Here is a 13,755-nt window from a genome sequence, read left to right as displayed (position 1 = left end):
TTCTCTATCGTCGTGCGGATTGGCATCATACTCCGTGTAACCACGATTTCGCTAAATATTGGTGAGGATGGCTTGTGACATATAGTGGAATGTATTTTGATGCAGTATTCCCGGGCTGTTGTTTCTATTTCTCTGTCGGCGAAATAAGACCAGCTTTGAAACTTTTTGGCCAAATTGTTTAGCTGACGATAAAAACAGACATCGCTGGTTTGTAGTAGCGGTATGGTTTTGGCGGGAAGGGGGGGCGGGGGGGATCACTATAATACTGCACGACAGTAATCCTTCCACGTGTTGCAAAACAATGTGGTATAGTTCTGGGTATAGTTCTGCGTATGTTTGTCCTCCTCATGAGTCCCACGAGTAAAGTAACATTAGAAATTTGTTTCTTCACATCACATCAAATACAATACGCTAAGCATTGTTACGGTTTATTTACAGATGTGAAGAACAGTTTTGCAGCGATGGTCTGCTCACTGCCGCCGGAGGTTGTCCAGACGAAGTGCTGTGCGTAGCTGAAAATTCTGACTACACACAGGACGTGAAACAGCATCCGCAAAATTGCTAGGGTAGAAGCTACTTTGGTACAATGCCAGACATGAATCAAGAATCCTGTTTGCTCATAAGCCAGGAGAAGAGAATTTACTCAAGTAAGGGGTCTTACAGAAGCACTTCGACATGTCTCAATCTCTGCAAAGAAGCACACGTTCATACGAGTATCTCTGCTCATAGACGAATAATGCCGTTCCCAGCGGTGAAATGAGCGCTTCCGAAACTCATTGTGAGACTGTTGACTGACGCCTTGCCAGAGATGTCTCAAAACAGTATCCAGCGAAGCGTGTCCTACCGTCACCCGCCAAAGAGTCCTCCAGCCGCGAAGAGTTCAGTTTAGAGAAACTTGGTCTTGTTAGCACGAACTCTGCTTCTGGTCAATGACCGCCCCCATTTCAAATGGAATATTTCCCATTTTACGTGGCGTGAATCTGTCAGCCATCCACCTTGAGCTCATACTCAGTTCGGTTGAAACTTCTAGAAGAAATTGTGACCCCTCCAGCGCCTACAGTTCAGCCAAACAGATACGTTTCTTTGCCTTTCGCGAGAATGCGTCTTGGCATCCACAGTGAGAGCTTCTGCGACCATTAGCCCACATCTGCATCAGACATCCCACGGTCAGTCCTCGTCCTAAAAAAGGCTTGTCGCTACGCTTGTGAGGTGCTATATCTACGATCTTATCGTCTCTCCCCTGCCTCCTTTACCTACCTCAGGTCCGTCGCGAGAAGATCCTTTCCACCGTCCACAAAGACGAGGCGGCAGTCTTAGGCAACAAACACTCGGCGTTCTCTTTTCAGAGCCGTAAAACTGCCCTCCTGCAGTCCTCGTCCCTTGTCGGTCACGGGCACAGCAAAGGCTCACGTTATCCCTGCTGTCAGAGCCAGCACCAAATTACATTCAAAGTATGCAACTCTATAGGTTAGTATCAGGTTACCCGATATCAATCAATAAATGATTAATAATTCGATAACCCCACCCAAAAAATTACGAGCCAATACAAAGTAAATGAAGCATAAAATGTCAAAATTATTCATGTATGACAACAAAATCTTGCCGCCTTAAACAGAGTACAGGGCTATTACAAATGATTGAAGCGATTTCATAAATTCACTGTAGCTCCATTCATTGACATATGGTCACGACACACTACAGATACGTAGAAAAACTCATAAACGTTTGTTCGGCTGAAGCCGCACTTCAGGTTTCTGCCGCCAGAGCGCTCGAGAGCGCAGTGAGACAAAATGGCGACAGGAGCCGAGAAAGCGTATGTCGTGCTTGAAATGCACTCACATCAGTCAGTCATAACAGTGCAACGACACTTCAGGACGAAGTTCAACAAAGATCCACCAACTGCTAACTCCATTCGGCGATGGTATGCGCAGTTTAAAGCTTCTGGATGCCTCTGTAAGGGGAAATCAACGGGTCGGCCTGCAGTGAGCGAAGAAACGGTTGAACGCGTGCGGGCAAGTTTCACGCGTAGCCCGCGGAAGTCGACGAATAAAGCAAGCAGGGAGCTAAACGTACCACAGCCGACGGTTTGGAAAATCTTACGGAAAAGGCTAAAGCAGAAGTCTTACCGTTTACAGTTGCTACAAGCCCTGACACCCGTTGACAAAGTCAAACCCTTTGAATTTTCGGCGCGGTTGCAACAGCTCATGGAAGAGGATGCGTTCAGTGCGAAACTTGTTTTCAGTGATGAAGCAACATTTTTTCTTAATGGTGAGGTGAACAGACACAATGTGCGAATCTGGGCGGTAGAGAATCCTCACGCATTCGTGCAGCAAATTCGCAATTCACCAAAAGTTAACGTGTTTTGTGCAATCTCACGGTTTAAAGTTTACGGTCCCTTTTTCTTCTGCGAAAAAAACCTTATAGGACAAGTGTATCTGGACATGCTGGAAAATTGGGTCATGCCACAACTGGAGACCGACAGCGCCGACTTCATCTTTCAACAGGAAGGTGCTCCACCGCACTTCCATCACGATGTTCGGCATTTCTTAAACAGGAGATTGGAAACCGATGGATCGGTCGTGGTGGAGATCATGATCAGCAATTCATGTCATGGCCTCCACGCTCTCCCGACTTAACACCATGCGATTTCTTTCTGTGGGGTTACGTGAAAGATTCAGTGTTTAAACCTCCTCTACCAAGAAACGTGCCAGAACTGCGAGCTCGAATCAACGATGCTTTCGAACTCATTCATGGGGACATGCTACGCCGAGTGTGGCAGGAACTTGATTATCGGCTTGATGTCTGCCGAATCACTAAAGAGGCACATATCGAACATTTGTGAACGCCTAAAAAGCTTTTTGAGTTTTTGTATGTGTGTGCAAAGCATTGTGAAAATATCTCAAATAATAAAGTTATTGTAGAGCTGTGAAATCGCTTCAATCATTTGTAATAACCCTGTAAATAACGTAAAAACCTGAAAACTTAACGAAAAGCTTCTTCATAGTGACTCCATCCCACGACAAACGGATTTCTGTTCTGTGCTGTTTCGGCTGCACCAACCCCTGCCCGGAAACCACGCTAAAATAAATTGCTCATGCCCCACCTGACTCGCGCCAAAAATGAATTTCTTTCTGGACATTTGTTCATCTAGAGCTCCCACTTCCGTCACTTTCATTTCTGGCCAAGTTCTGGATATACCCTAAGTTTGGACGAAATAGATGACGACGAGTAGACGTCGGCCCACTGTTAGCGTTAATCCTGTCTGCTGTACTCAGTATTTGGCCTATTTACTCTGTTTAACTTTTACTGTGGCCACAGTTATCAGTTTAGTGTTTAACGTCCCGTCGACAACGAGGTCATTAGAGACGGAGCACAATTTCGGGTTAGGGAAGGATGCGGAATGAAATAGGTCATGAGGTTTCAAAGGAACCATCCCGGCATTTGCCCTGAACGAGTTAAGGAAATCACGGAAAACCTAAATCGGGATGGCCGGATACGATTTGGATCGCCGTCCTGCCGAATGCGAATCCAGTGTGCTAAACACTGTGCCACCTCGCTCCGTATCAGTTAATGAAAGAGAGTCGTGTGCGCCACCTGTCTATGATTTCACCAACTGCGACATAATCGCGTATATGAACAGTGATCCAATACTGTCAAATGTTTTTTATTCCAGTCTTTTATCTCAATATCAATTCTTTTGACGATGAGCGCTTTCAGTCAGTAATGAGCATCCTCAGATCTTTTCTACACCATGTCCTAAAGACTGGAATAAAAAAGCATTTCACCTGCCTATGAGTCGTGTGAACTTTATTCTTTGTGTGATAGTGTTTTAATAGTTTGTGTGTCATATTTTCTGCACAGAAACTGGGAACCATCCCAGCATTTGCCTAATCGAGTGTGGGAAATCGCATCAAAAGTGCACTTCTACTTGCCTGTGGCACGTCACGGTTGTTAATCCACCGCGCGGATTCGATCCTGGTATAGATCAAACTTATATCTGGCAACCTATCGCGCTGCGCATTACGTTACACAAGCAGGTAACAGCTAGAAATTTTAATCACTGATGTTCGAAACTAATTTCCAAAAGTGCCGCGAAACTTGACTTCAACTCTTATTATTCAGTACGTCGCCAATCCGCAGTGGTGCATACCATTAGTAATTACCTTAACAGTGGTCGTATTGGTTAGGCCACACAGTCATCATAATATTAATACGTGATCGTGGAAAACTGAAGTGCCGATTTTTAAAATGTCTTATACAAGGAGGCCAATGGAACTTATGTAGCTCGATAGGTACTTTGCCACAGTTGTGCACAAAAAAATAATGTATGTACATAGCCATTAAATGAGGTAAAAGGAAGTAGACATAGGCACATGACAAAAGTTGTCCTTTGTCTCTCACATTGCTACCAACTTCTACCACGCGTACGGATCCCGTGTTGTGGTAGAAATGACACACGAAACTAACAACGTTTCGTGAATGCGCATGTTGCAGATGGTTCATTTACAGAACAACACGCATACTGGGCGGGACGTGCGGAGTACCTGCGCGGTTTGTGGCACCCTGTCACGGATTGCGCGGCCCCTCCCGCCTGAGGTTCGAGTCCTCCCTCGAGCATGAATGTGTGTGTTGTTCTTAGCATAAGTTAGTTTAAGCACTGTGTAAGTCTAGGAACCGATGGTCTCAGCAGTTTGGTCCCTTACGAATTCACACACATTTGAACATTACAACACATACCGGGCAGCTACAACGTCTCACCTGCTAGTTTGTTGATGTCGTCAGTAGTAGAAAATGAAATTTAGTTACGAAGTTGTCGTGGGCATCAAACGTTGTTTATCAGCGTTGATTTTTCCCTTACTTTCGTCTAAGAGTAAATACAACGAACTTTGTGTTCGTTTGCTGCCATCACAATAAAATCTGAAATAATTTTCAGTTCCTTCATTCCGAATAGCTAAGACTTCCGTTATTATACGAAAACTATGTTTTAGGCTCTTACTCGAAGAAGAACATTGATGGGTCGGCCTGAAAGACGGAGAATTAGAGAGGCACAATTTTTACATAGACAAAGTAATGGGAATAATGTGGACGTTGATACCGATAATCCTACTGCTGTTTTAGAAAATATATTGAAATGTGGAGTGACCGTAATTCCAAATAATTTTGAGAGTTATAACTGTGGTTTAACGAATTTACAGTGCAGGTTTTGTCATGCAAATAAATTGGCATTTGAGGTTACTTTACGCGATACAACGCCAGTCTCGTTGTGTTTGTCATAAGCTAATCTGCCGCCGTTAGCACAAAATTTATTTTTCAACATACTGTATCAAAGACTCATTTCAAATGGTGGAAAAGTTAAAGAGAAATCGAAGAATTATTTGAAGAATGAAAATTTCCCGCACATTAAAACTGTGTGCTGGACCGAGACTCGAACTCGTGACCGCTGTATTCCGCGCGCAAGTGCTCTACCAACTGAGCTACCCAAGCACGACTCACGCCCTGTCCTCACACCTTCAATTCTGCCAGTATCTCGTCTCCTTGCTTCCAAACTTCACAGTAGCTCTTCTGCGAACCTTGCAGAACTAACACTCCTGAAAGAAAGGATTTGCGGAGACATGGCTTAGCCACAGCCTGGGAGATGTTTCCAGAATGAGATTTCCACTCGGCATGGTAGTGTGCGCTGATATGAAACTTCCTGGCAGCTTAAAACTGCGTGCCGGACCGAGACTCGAACTCGGGACTTTTACCTTTCGTGGGCAAGTGCTCTACCATCTGAGCTACCGAAGCACGACTCACGCCCCGTCCTCACATTTACTTCTGCCAGTACCTCGTCTCCTACCTTCCAAACTGTACAGAAGCTCTATTGCGAACCCTGCAGAACTAGAACTCCTGAAAGAAAGGATATTGCGGAGACATGGCTTAGCCACAGCCTGGGGGATGTTTCCGGAATGAGATTTTCACTCCGCAGCGGAATGTGCGCTGATATGAAACTTCCTGGCAGATTAAAACTGTGTGCCGGATGGAGACTGGAACTCGCGACCTTTGCCTTTCGCGTGCAAGTGTTCTACCATCTGAGTTACCCTACCACGACTCACGACCAGTCCTCACAGCATCAAGAATATTCGTAGCTACAGTGCAGCATTTGCTATGGATCAATTCTGAGGGTAAGATTTCAGTTGTAGGTGGGCTGTATCACTTTAAGATTTATCAGAGATCAGGTCCACTGACTCAATTGGTCGAATTTCGACCACAGGCAATACTAGTACTACTTAAACAACACTCCGTTAGTAATGAAACAATACGATTGCCGAAAATAAATTATATCCAGTACTTAGAAGCCGACCTCGGGGAAGATCAGTTTGGATTCCGTAGAAATATTGGAACACGTAAGGCAATACTGACTTTACGACTTATCTTAGAAGAAAGATCAAGGAAAAGCAAACCTACGTTTCTAGCATTTGTAGACAAGAGAAAGCTTTTGACAATGTTGAGTGGAATAATCTCTTTCAAATTCTAAAAGTGGCAGGGGTAAATTACAGGAAGCGAAAGGCTATTTACAATTTATACAGGAACCAGATGGCAGTTATATGAGTCGAGGGACATGAAAGGGAAGCAGTGGTTGGGAAGGGAGTGAGACAGGGTTGTAGCCTCTCTCCGATGTATATTGAGCAAGCAGTAAAGGAAACAAAAGAAACATTCGGAGTAGGTATTAAAATCCATGGAGAAGAAATAAAAACTTTGAGGTTCGCAGTTGACATTGTAATTCTATCAGAGACAGCAAAGGACTTGGAAGAGCAGTTGAACGGAATGGACAGTGTCTTGAAAGGAGGATATAACATGAACATCAACAACAGCAAAACGAGGATAATGGAATGTAGTCGAATTTAGTCGGCGGATGCTGAGGGAATTAGCTTAGGAAATGAGACACTTAAAGTAGTAAAGGAGTTTTGCTATTTGGGGAGCAAAATAATTGATGATGGTCGAAGTAGAGAAGATATAAAATGTAGACTGGCAATGACAAGGAAAGCGTTTCTGAAGAAGAGAAATTTGTTAACATCGAGTACAGATTTAAGTATCAGGAAGTCGTTTCTGAAAGTATTTGTATGGAGTGTAGCCATGTATGGAAGTGAAACATGGACGATAAATAGTATGGACAAGAAGAGAATAGAAGCTTTCGAAATGTGGTGCTACAGAAGAATGTTGAAGATTAGATGGGTAGATCACATAACTAATGATGAAGTATTGAATAGAATTGGGGAGGAGTTTGTGGCACAACTTGACTAGAAGAAGGGACCGGTTGGTAGGACATGTTCTGAGGCATCAAGGGATCGCCAATTTAGTACTGGAGGGCAGCGTGGAGGGTAAAAATCGTAGAGGGAGACCCAGGGGTGAATACACTAAGCAAATTCAGAAGGATGTAGGTTGCAGTAAGTACTGGGAGATGAAGAAGCTTGCACAGGATAGGGTAGCATGAAGAGCTGCACCAAACCAGTCTCAGGACTGAAGACCACAACAACAACAACGCTGTACTATCACAGGAAGATGAGGGAATGCTTGAGGTGCGATGGTCGAGATAGCTGCATGCGACAACACAGAACGGCGCAGGTGGTCGCGGAAGTGCTGTGGTCGCCTACCGCTGTGGTCGCCTACCGCTGTGGTTGCCTACCGCTGCCGGCACCGGCCGTGTGTTCCCGTGTTGCATCACGCCGGCGGCAAGGGGAGAAGGAACCCGAGCAGCGCGGGGGGCACCGCCCATCGGCCAGAGCAGCCCAGCCCAGCCCGTGATAGGACGGGACGGCTCAGCATGGGACAGGACGGTCTTGGACGAGACCCGCCGCGGCCGAGGCCGGCGCGCCGACTCTAGTATATAAGCGGCGAGCGCGCCGCTCGGGCCAGGCACAGTTCATTCCGCAGCCGCAGACATGAAGGTCCTGGTGAGTACCGGCAGCCACGCAGGACTACGCACGCCGCCACGCCCCGGGCGAACACGCCCAGACTCCCTTTCACTTGGCCGTCGCTAGGCCGCTACTGACCTTGTCACGCCGACGCGTCCGTTCACGGACCACTCCACCACCTTGCAGACGGGTCTCTCCTGCACTATCAGCGGATTGCCTTTAACACATAATCTATTCCCTGATACTTGTACAGTCTCAGTTTCTGCACATAATCATCACCATAGGACATTTTCCTAGTGCAAACCACTAGTAGACTACTCCAAAACTTCTACTTGGAAATTTGGAGTAAGGTTCTAAGGGACCCAACAGCAGAGGTCATCGGTTCCTAGGCTTACACACTAATTAAACTAACTTATACTAAGGAAAACACTTACACCCATGCCCGAGAGAAGACTGGAGCCTCCAACGGGGAGGGGGACCTACACGAACGGTGAGAAGGAGCCTCAGACCGCGCGGCACTTCTACTTCCTCTTTTCGGGTACATCCTTATTGATGTCATTGTCTAAAACCTTCTCTATTACCACGAGGATTCTAGCAACGAAATATTTTCGCCCGCTTTCTCTCAATCGATAAGGCTGTATGACGTGTGTACAAATGTTCAAATGTGTGTGAAATCTTATGGGACTGACTGCTAAGGTCATCAGTCCCTAATCTTACACACTACTTAACCTCAATTTCCCTAAGGACAGACACACACACCCATGGCTGAGGGAGGACTCGAACGTCCACCAGGACCAGCCGCACAATCCATGATTGCAGCGCCTTAGACGGCTCGGCTAATCCCGCGCGGCTATTTCGCGTGTACCTCCATTTCTGTTTGCCCTCTGCAGTTACGATAGTTCACCCACCAGGTTAGCCGAGAGCGCTAATGCGCTGCTTCTGGGACTCAGGTAGGCGCGCCGACGCCGGATCGAATCCGCACAGCGGATTAGCGACAAAGGGTCAGTGTGCCGGCCAGCCTGGTTGTTTTTAGGCGGTTTTCCACATGCCACTAGGTGAATACCGGGCTCGTCCCCACGATGCACCTCAGTTACATGACTCGCAGACATTTGACACATATTCGCACTATTTCATGGTTTACACTAGATACATACAGCTGGGGTACACTGACTCTGTCCTGGGGGGTACAGGGTGGCGACATGAATGGCATCTGCCCACCCCTTCAATTAACCATGGCACAATATCCGACCGTAACACCCAGACCTGGTGGTAGCTAGAGAGGGTTTTGGATACAACTACTACTACGGTAGTTCAAAAATGTTGTCTCTTGACCACAAGTCTGTGTTTCCCCGCCTCCCACCTATTCCCAACTTGCTTTTTTCTGTTTCTTGTTGAACAATTCGAAATTTTGGGAAGTTATTTGACGTCTAATGATAAAACTATCTTTAATTTTCTACTCGACGCTAATGACAAATTAGTTTTACAACATATCGTTTGGTTTCTCAAATTAATTCCAAATTATTTTTAATTTCTATCATTTTGATATCCAACTGTCCACTGCTGGCCCTAATTAAACGAAATAGTCAGTCGATTACTTTTCTTTCTTCGGATTACCTACATGTCATTTACACATTTCTGTAATTAGTTTAATATTTCGTGGTTTTTTTATTTCCAATTCTTCTATTACGTTGTTGGCATCCTCCTGCAGTCGAATCGGAGAAAAGAAAATCAGAATCAATCATTCACATGCTGTCAAAGCCGACAGTTCCGATTTCTCTCTTGGTATGAATCAGCACGTCTCTTTTGTTGATAATTATAAGGTATTGGCCTACTACTTGGACTGCTTCATATCGCAAAATCAAGGTAAAAATATTAGCTAGGAATACCACTGAGGAGAAAGATATTTGGTTAGTGTTTTCCTGTAATTATCTGCTCTGCCTCTCGCCTCCTGCGAACTGGTAGTGTGCTAAATTTGACCAAATTAGAAAAAGGGTTTGGTGCATACTGTCTCGATATTCTGTTCCAGAAATTTGCCAACTGATTCGTCGGGAACAGGAAACAGGGCCAAAGGCAGATATAATGTAATCGGGGAGATTCATAAATTGTTTGAGTGAATGTTTACTTGTATTGCTGGGTAGCTAGAATGAGAGTTTGTCCCCACTTTATCTAAGCATGTTGTGAACTACATCGTGCACGCCAATAAGGAGAGGCGGGGTATGGAGTACTGCAGTAGCTGTCGTGTTAAGGAAGTTGGACAGGGGCAGAAATCATTAGCAAACATGTGAATACAGTAAACAGAAGTTTTACTTAACTCCAGTTGTTGCGAAGAAGCAAAATGAAGAACGTTGTGCAATGTGAGGCTCAAATGGTTCAAATGGCTCTGAGCACTATGGGACTCAACTGCTGAGGTCATTAGTCCCCTAGACCTTAGAACTACTTAAACCTAACTAACCTAAGGACATCACACACATCCATGCCCGAAGCAGGATTCGAACCTGCGACCGTAGCGGTCTCGGGGTTCCAGATGCAATGTGAGGTTCAAGCTACTAATGCATTAGCAAACTATCGAAGGCGATTAAAACTGAAGACTGTAGAAGCCTGCAATTGACACTGGGCCATGTAGCTGCCGCCAGCCATCCTATATTGCAGAGACACAGGGCGCTCGTAGTGGGAGCCGCTGAAAGCATGACTCAGCGGGCGCGCATCATTGGTCTCGCCAGGTTGCCGCCCGACTGCTGACAGCGTCTACTGTGAGACACCGGTGGGGGTGATATCGATATATCATAACACAGAATACTAATCCAATGGCATAGCACTGTGTTCCCTCATGTGATAATTTTATGATACAGACACAGGAGAACTCTTCGCGAACTGATAGCTTCCCTTCATGTCCTCTGGCGTACTTGTTCGCGATCTCTCTGATGACTTGGTTGCCGACAGGACCCTCAATGTCTATCTCATTTAGCTTTCCTAGACGCTTTAGCATTAAATACGCCAGGGCATCCATTGCCAGTTTCCTTTAGAGATCCTTGAAGAGTTTGGTCCAGATAGTTAGGTTCAAATGGTTCAAATGGCTCTGAGCACTATGGGACTTAACATCTATGGTCATCAGTCCCCTAGAACTTAGAACTAATTAAACCTAACTAACCTAAGGACATCACACACACCCATGCCCGAGGCAGGATTCGAACCTGCGACCGTAGCGGTCACGCGGTTCCAGACTGAAGCGCCTAGAACCGGACGGCCACACCAGCCGCCAAGATAGTTAGGATCAGCACAATCCCTGACGTGTTGTAGAATGTGCTAGATAGAGCAGACGCTCATACTGTGTGCGTAGTGCAGCTGAAATATAACCACCTATGTCGAGTGACGCAACGGGGGCCTTGAGGAATTATTTGAAACTACGAATAATTGTCAGGAAACGTCCTCCAGTGATAGTTGATACTGTCGTAGTTTCTAACGAAAATGCCCCTCTCTCAGCCACTTCTTCTACAGCAAACCTGAGTTGTAAATCTGTCTAGCCTCAATCACGGCATTTTATAGTCCACACTGAACCTCAGCATCCCTCGCCAGAGCTTGTCAGAAACACCAACAGCAAGACGGAGTGCGGTGGTGCAGTGGTTAGCACACTGGACTCGCGTTTGTGAGAACGACAGTTCAAAACTGTGTTTGTCCATCCAGATTTAGGTCCTCCGTGATCTCCCAAAATCATTCCAGGCAAATGCTGGATGGTTCCTTCGAAAGAGACCGCCGGTTTCCTTCCCCATCCTTGATGCCATCCAAGCTTGTGCTCCAACTCTAATCACCTCGACGCCGACGGGACGTTAAACCAGTTTTCTTTCTTTCCTGACTTTACCAACAGCAAGTGATTCATGAGGTACTCCTGAGCAACATACATACTTGTGAGCACTGTGGTCGGCTCCCAAGAGTAGACACACCTTAACATCAAATGCCTCTGCTCTTGGCGGAGTCTACAGTATTGTTGGGGCAGATGTGCACGTATCAGATGATGTGTAATTTCCTGAACTCTGACAGAGGCATTGCGAACTGTTCGGCCTACAGTCCATCACACAAGTTGTGGTTTTTCTCAATAGGGTGGTCAAGTAGCAGGCATTTTCCCCCGTACCTCAAACTCTGTAACATAGTAGTACGACGTATCCTGTCCTCAATTTGTTTCTCAATACACCCTCCTCAACTCCTCGAAGTTCCTCAATATATTTTTGTTTCTCTGACCCTGAAACGCGTGAGCAGTTTTGAGAAGAGCGGTCGCTCCGTGTGTGTTTGCAGGTTATCCTGAGCGCCGTCGTTGCCGTGTCGGTGGCCACCCCCGGCTACCTGGGTCTGGGTGTGCCGGCAGCCATCCCGGTGCCGGCCGACGCCCCCGACGTGGCGGCCGTGAAGGCGGCGCACCTGGCGACGCAGGCGGCGGAGGCGGCGCGCAACACGCTGGGCATCCCCGTGCCGTCCATCGTGCCCGCCGACGCCCCCGACGTGGCAGTCGTCAAGGCGGCGCACCTCAACATCCAGGCCGCCGAGGCCGTGCGCAACACCCTGGGCGTGCCCGTGGTGCCCGCCGCCGCCCCCGTCGTCGCCGCCCCCTACGCCTACGCCGCCGCCGCCCCCTACGGCCTGGCCGCCCACCTGCACGCCAAGGCCGCTCTCCTCGGCTAAACCTGACTGCTCTTCCTTCACCCAATCTGTCGATACCTTCCCCGCTGTACAAAAGTAAATTATGTACAAATTAATTTTTGCAAATAAAATTGTCTGCAAAAATTATAAAATGAGTTCTGTGTCTCCCATTCCGACTATTTTAGTTTTTATGAGGTAACTGAAATATGACAGGTCGCAAAATAATACCGTTAAAACTATTGTATGCTCGATAACAGCAATTTCACGTAATTCCAAACGCCATGTTCACAGTTTTAGCGTCTTCATCAAGGAAATGACTTAACTTCTACAAACCGTAAGGGATCTTTGACTTCTGGCTAACGAGTGTGGACAAACATTCCTCTATAAGTGTGCAGGCTTTCGCGGGATTATCATTAATGGTAAAGACATATGTTTTTGGATGGAGTCCGCCTTTAGCAAAAAACAGTTTCTTTTTTTATCCCAAACATGTTTCACTGCAGTTGCAGCAGCTTCAGTGAGCTTTTACTTCATGGTTGGTAAAAAGCCATAAAATAAGAGCACACTGATGCTGCTGCAACTGCCGTGAAACACGTTTGTCATAAAAAAACAGGTGTTTTGCTAAAGACACACCCATCCAAAAACATATGTACTGTTAAAGGAAACACGGACAAAAGAGCTTCAACAACCATCATTATTACTCCAGAATGAGATTTTCATTCTTCAGCGCAGCGGAGTGTGTGCTGATATGAAACTTCCTGGCAGATTAAAACTGTGTGCCGGACCGAGACTCGAACTCGGGACGTTTGCCTTTCGCAGGCAAGTGCTCTACCATCTGAGCTACCCAAGTACGACTTAGGCCCCATCCTCACAGCTTTACCTCCGCCAGTACCTCGTCTTCTACCTTCCAAACTTCACAGAAGCTCTCCTGCGAACCTTGCAGAACTAGCACCCCTGGAAGAAAGGATACTGCGGGGACATGGCTTAACCACAGCCTGGGTGATGTTTCCAGAATGATATTTTCACTCTGCAGCGGTATGTGTCGTAGAGCACTTCTCCGCGAAAGGCAAAGGTCCCGAGTTCGAGTCTCAGTCCGGCACACAGTTCTAATCTCCCAGGAAGTTTCATGATTATTTATGATAAAGTCTGAGTTATTAGCTTGTGTCACAGTCCTCTTCATACTTTTGCAATAGCTGACGTTTCGATGCATCTGCTGGGGTGTCCTTCAGAATCCCAC

At 46.4% G+C, this 13,755-nt stretch overlaps 1 protein-coding gene across 1 annotated transcript; it reads left to right on the top strand.

Annotated features, from left to right (window-relative positions):
- Positions 1-7,776: 7,776 nt before the first annotated feature.
- On the top strand, positions 7,777-12,668 carry LOC124605235 (cuticle protein 18.7-like). The gene is made up of 2 exons (XM_047136786.1): positions 7,777-7,931; positions 12,180-12,668. Exons 1-2 carry the CDS (start codon positions 7,920-7,922, stop codon positions 12,561-12,563), a joined length of 396 nt encoding a protein of 131 aa, XP_046992742.1. The 5' UTR covers positions 7,777-7,919; the 3' UTR covers positions 12,564-12,668.
- Positions 12,669-13,755: the final 1,087 nt, after the last annotated feature.

This window comes from Schistocerca americana, chromosome 3 (genome assembly GCF_021461395.2).
Source record: "Schistocerca americana isolate TAMUIC-IGC-003095 chromosome 3, iqSchAmer2.1, whole genome shotgun sequence".
Classification (NCBI taxonomy): domain Eukaryota; kingdom Metazoa; phylum Arthropoda; class Insecta; order Orthoptera; family Acrididae; genus Schistocerca; species Schistocerca americana.
This window is presented reverse-complemented; position numbering and strand designations above follow the sequence as displayed.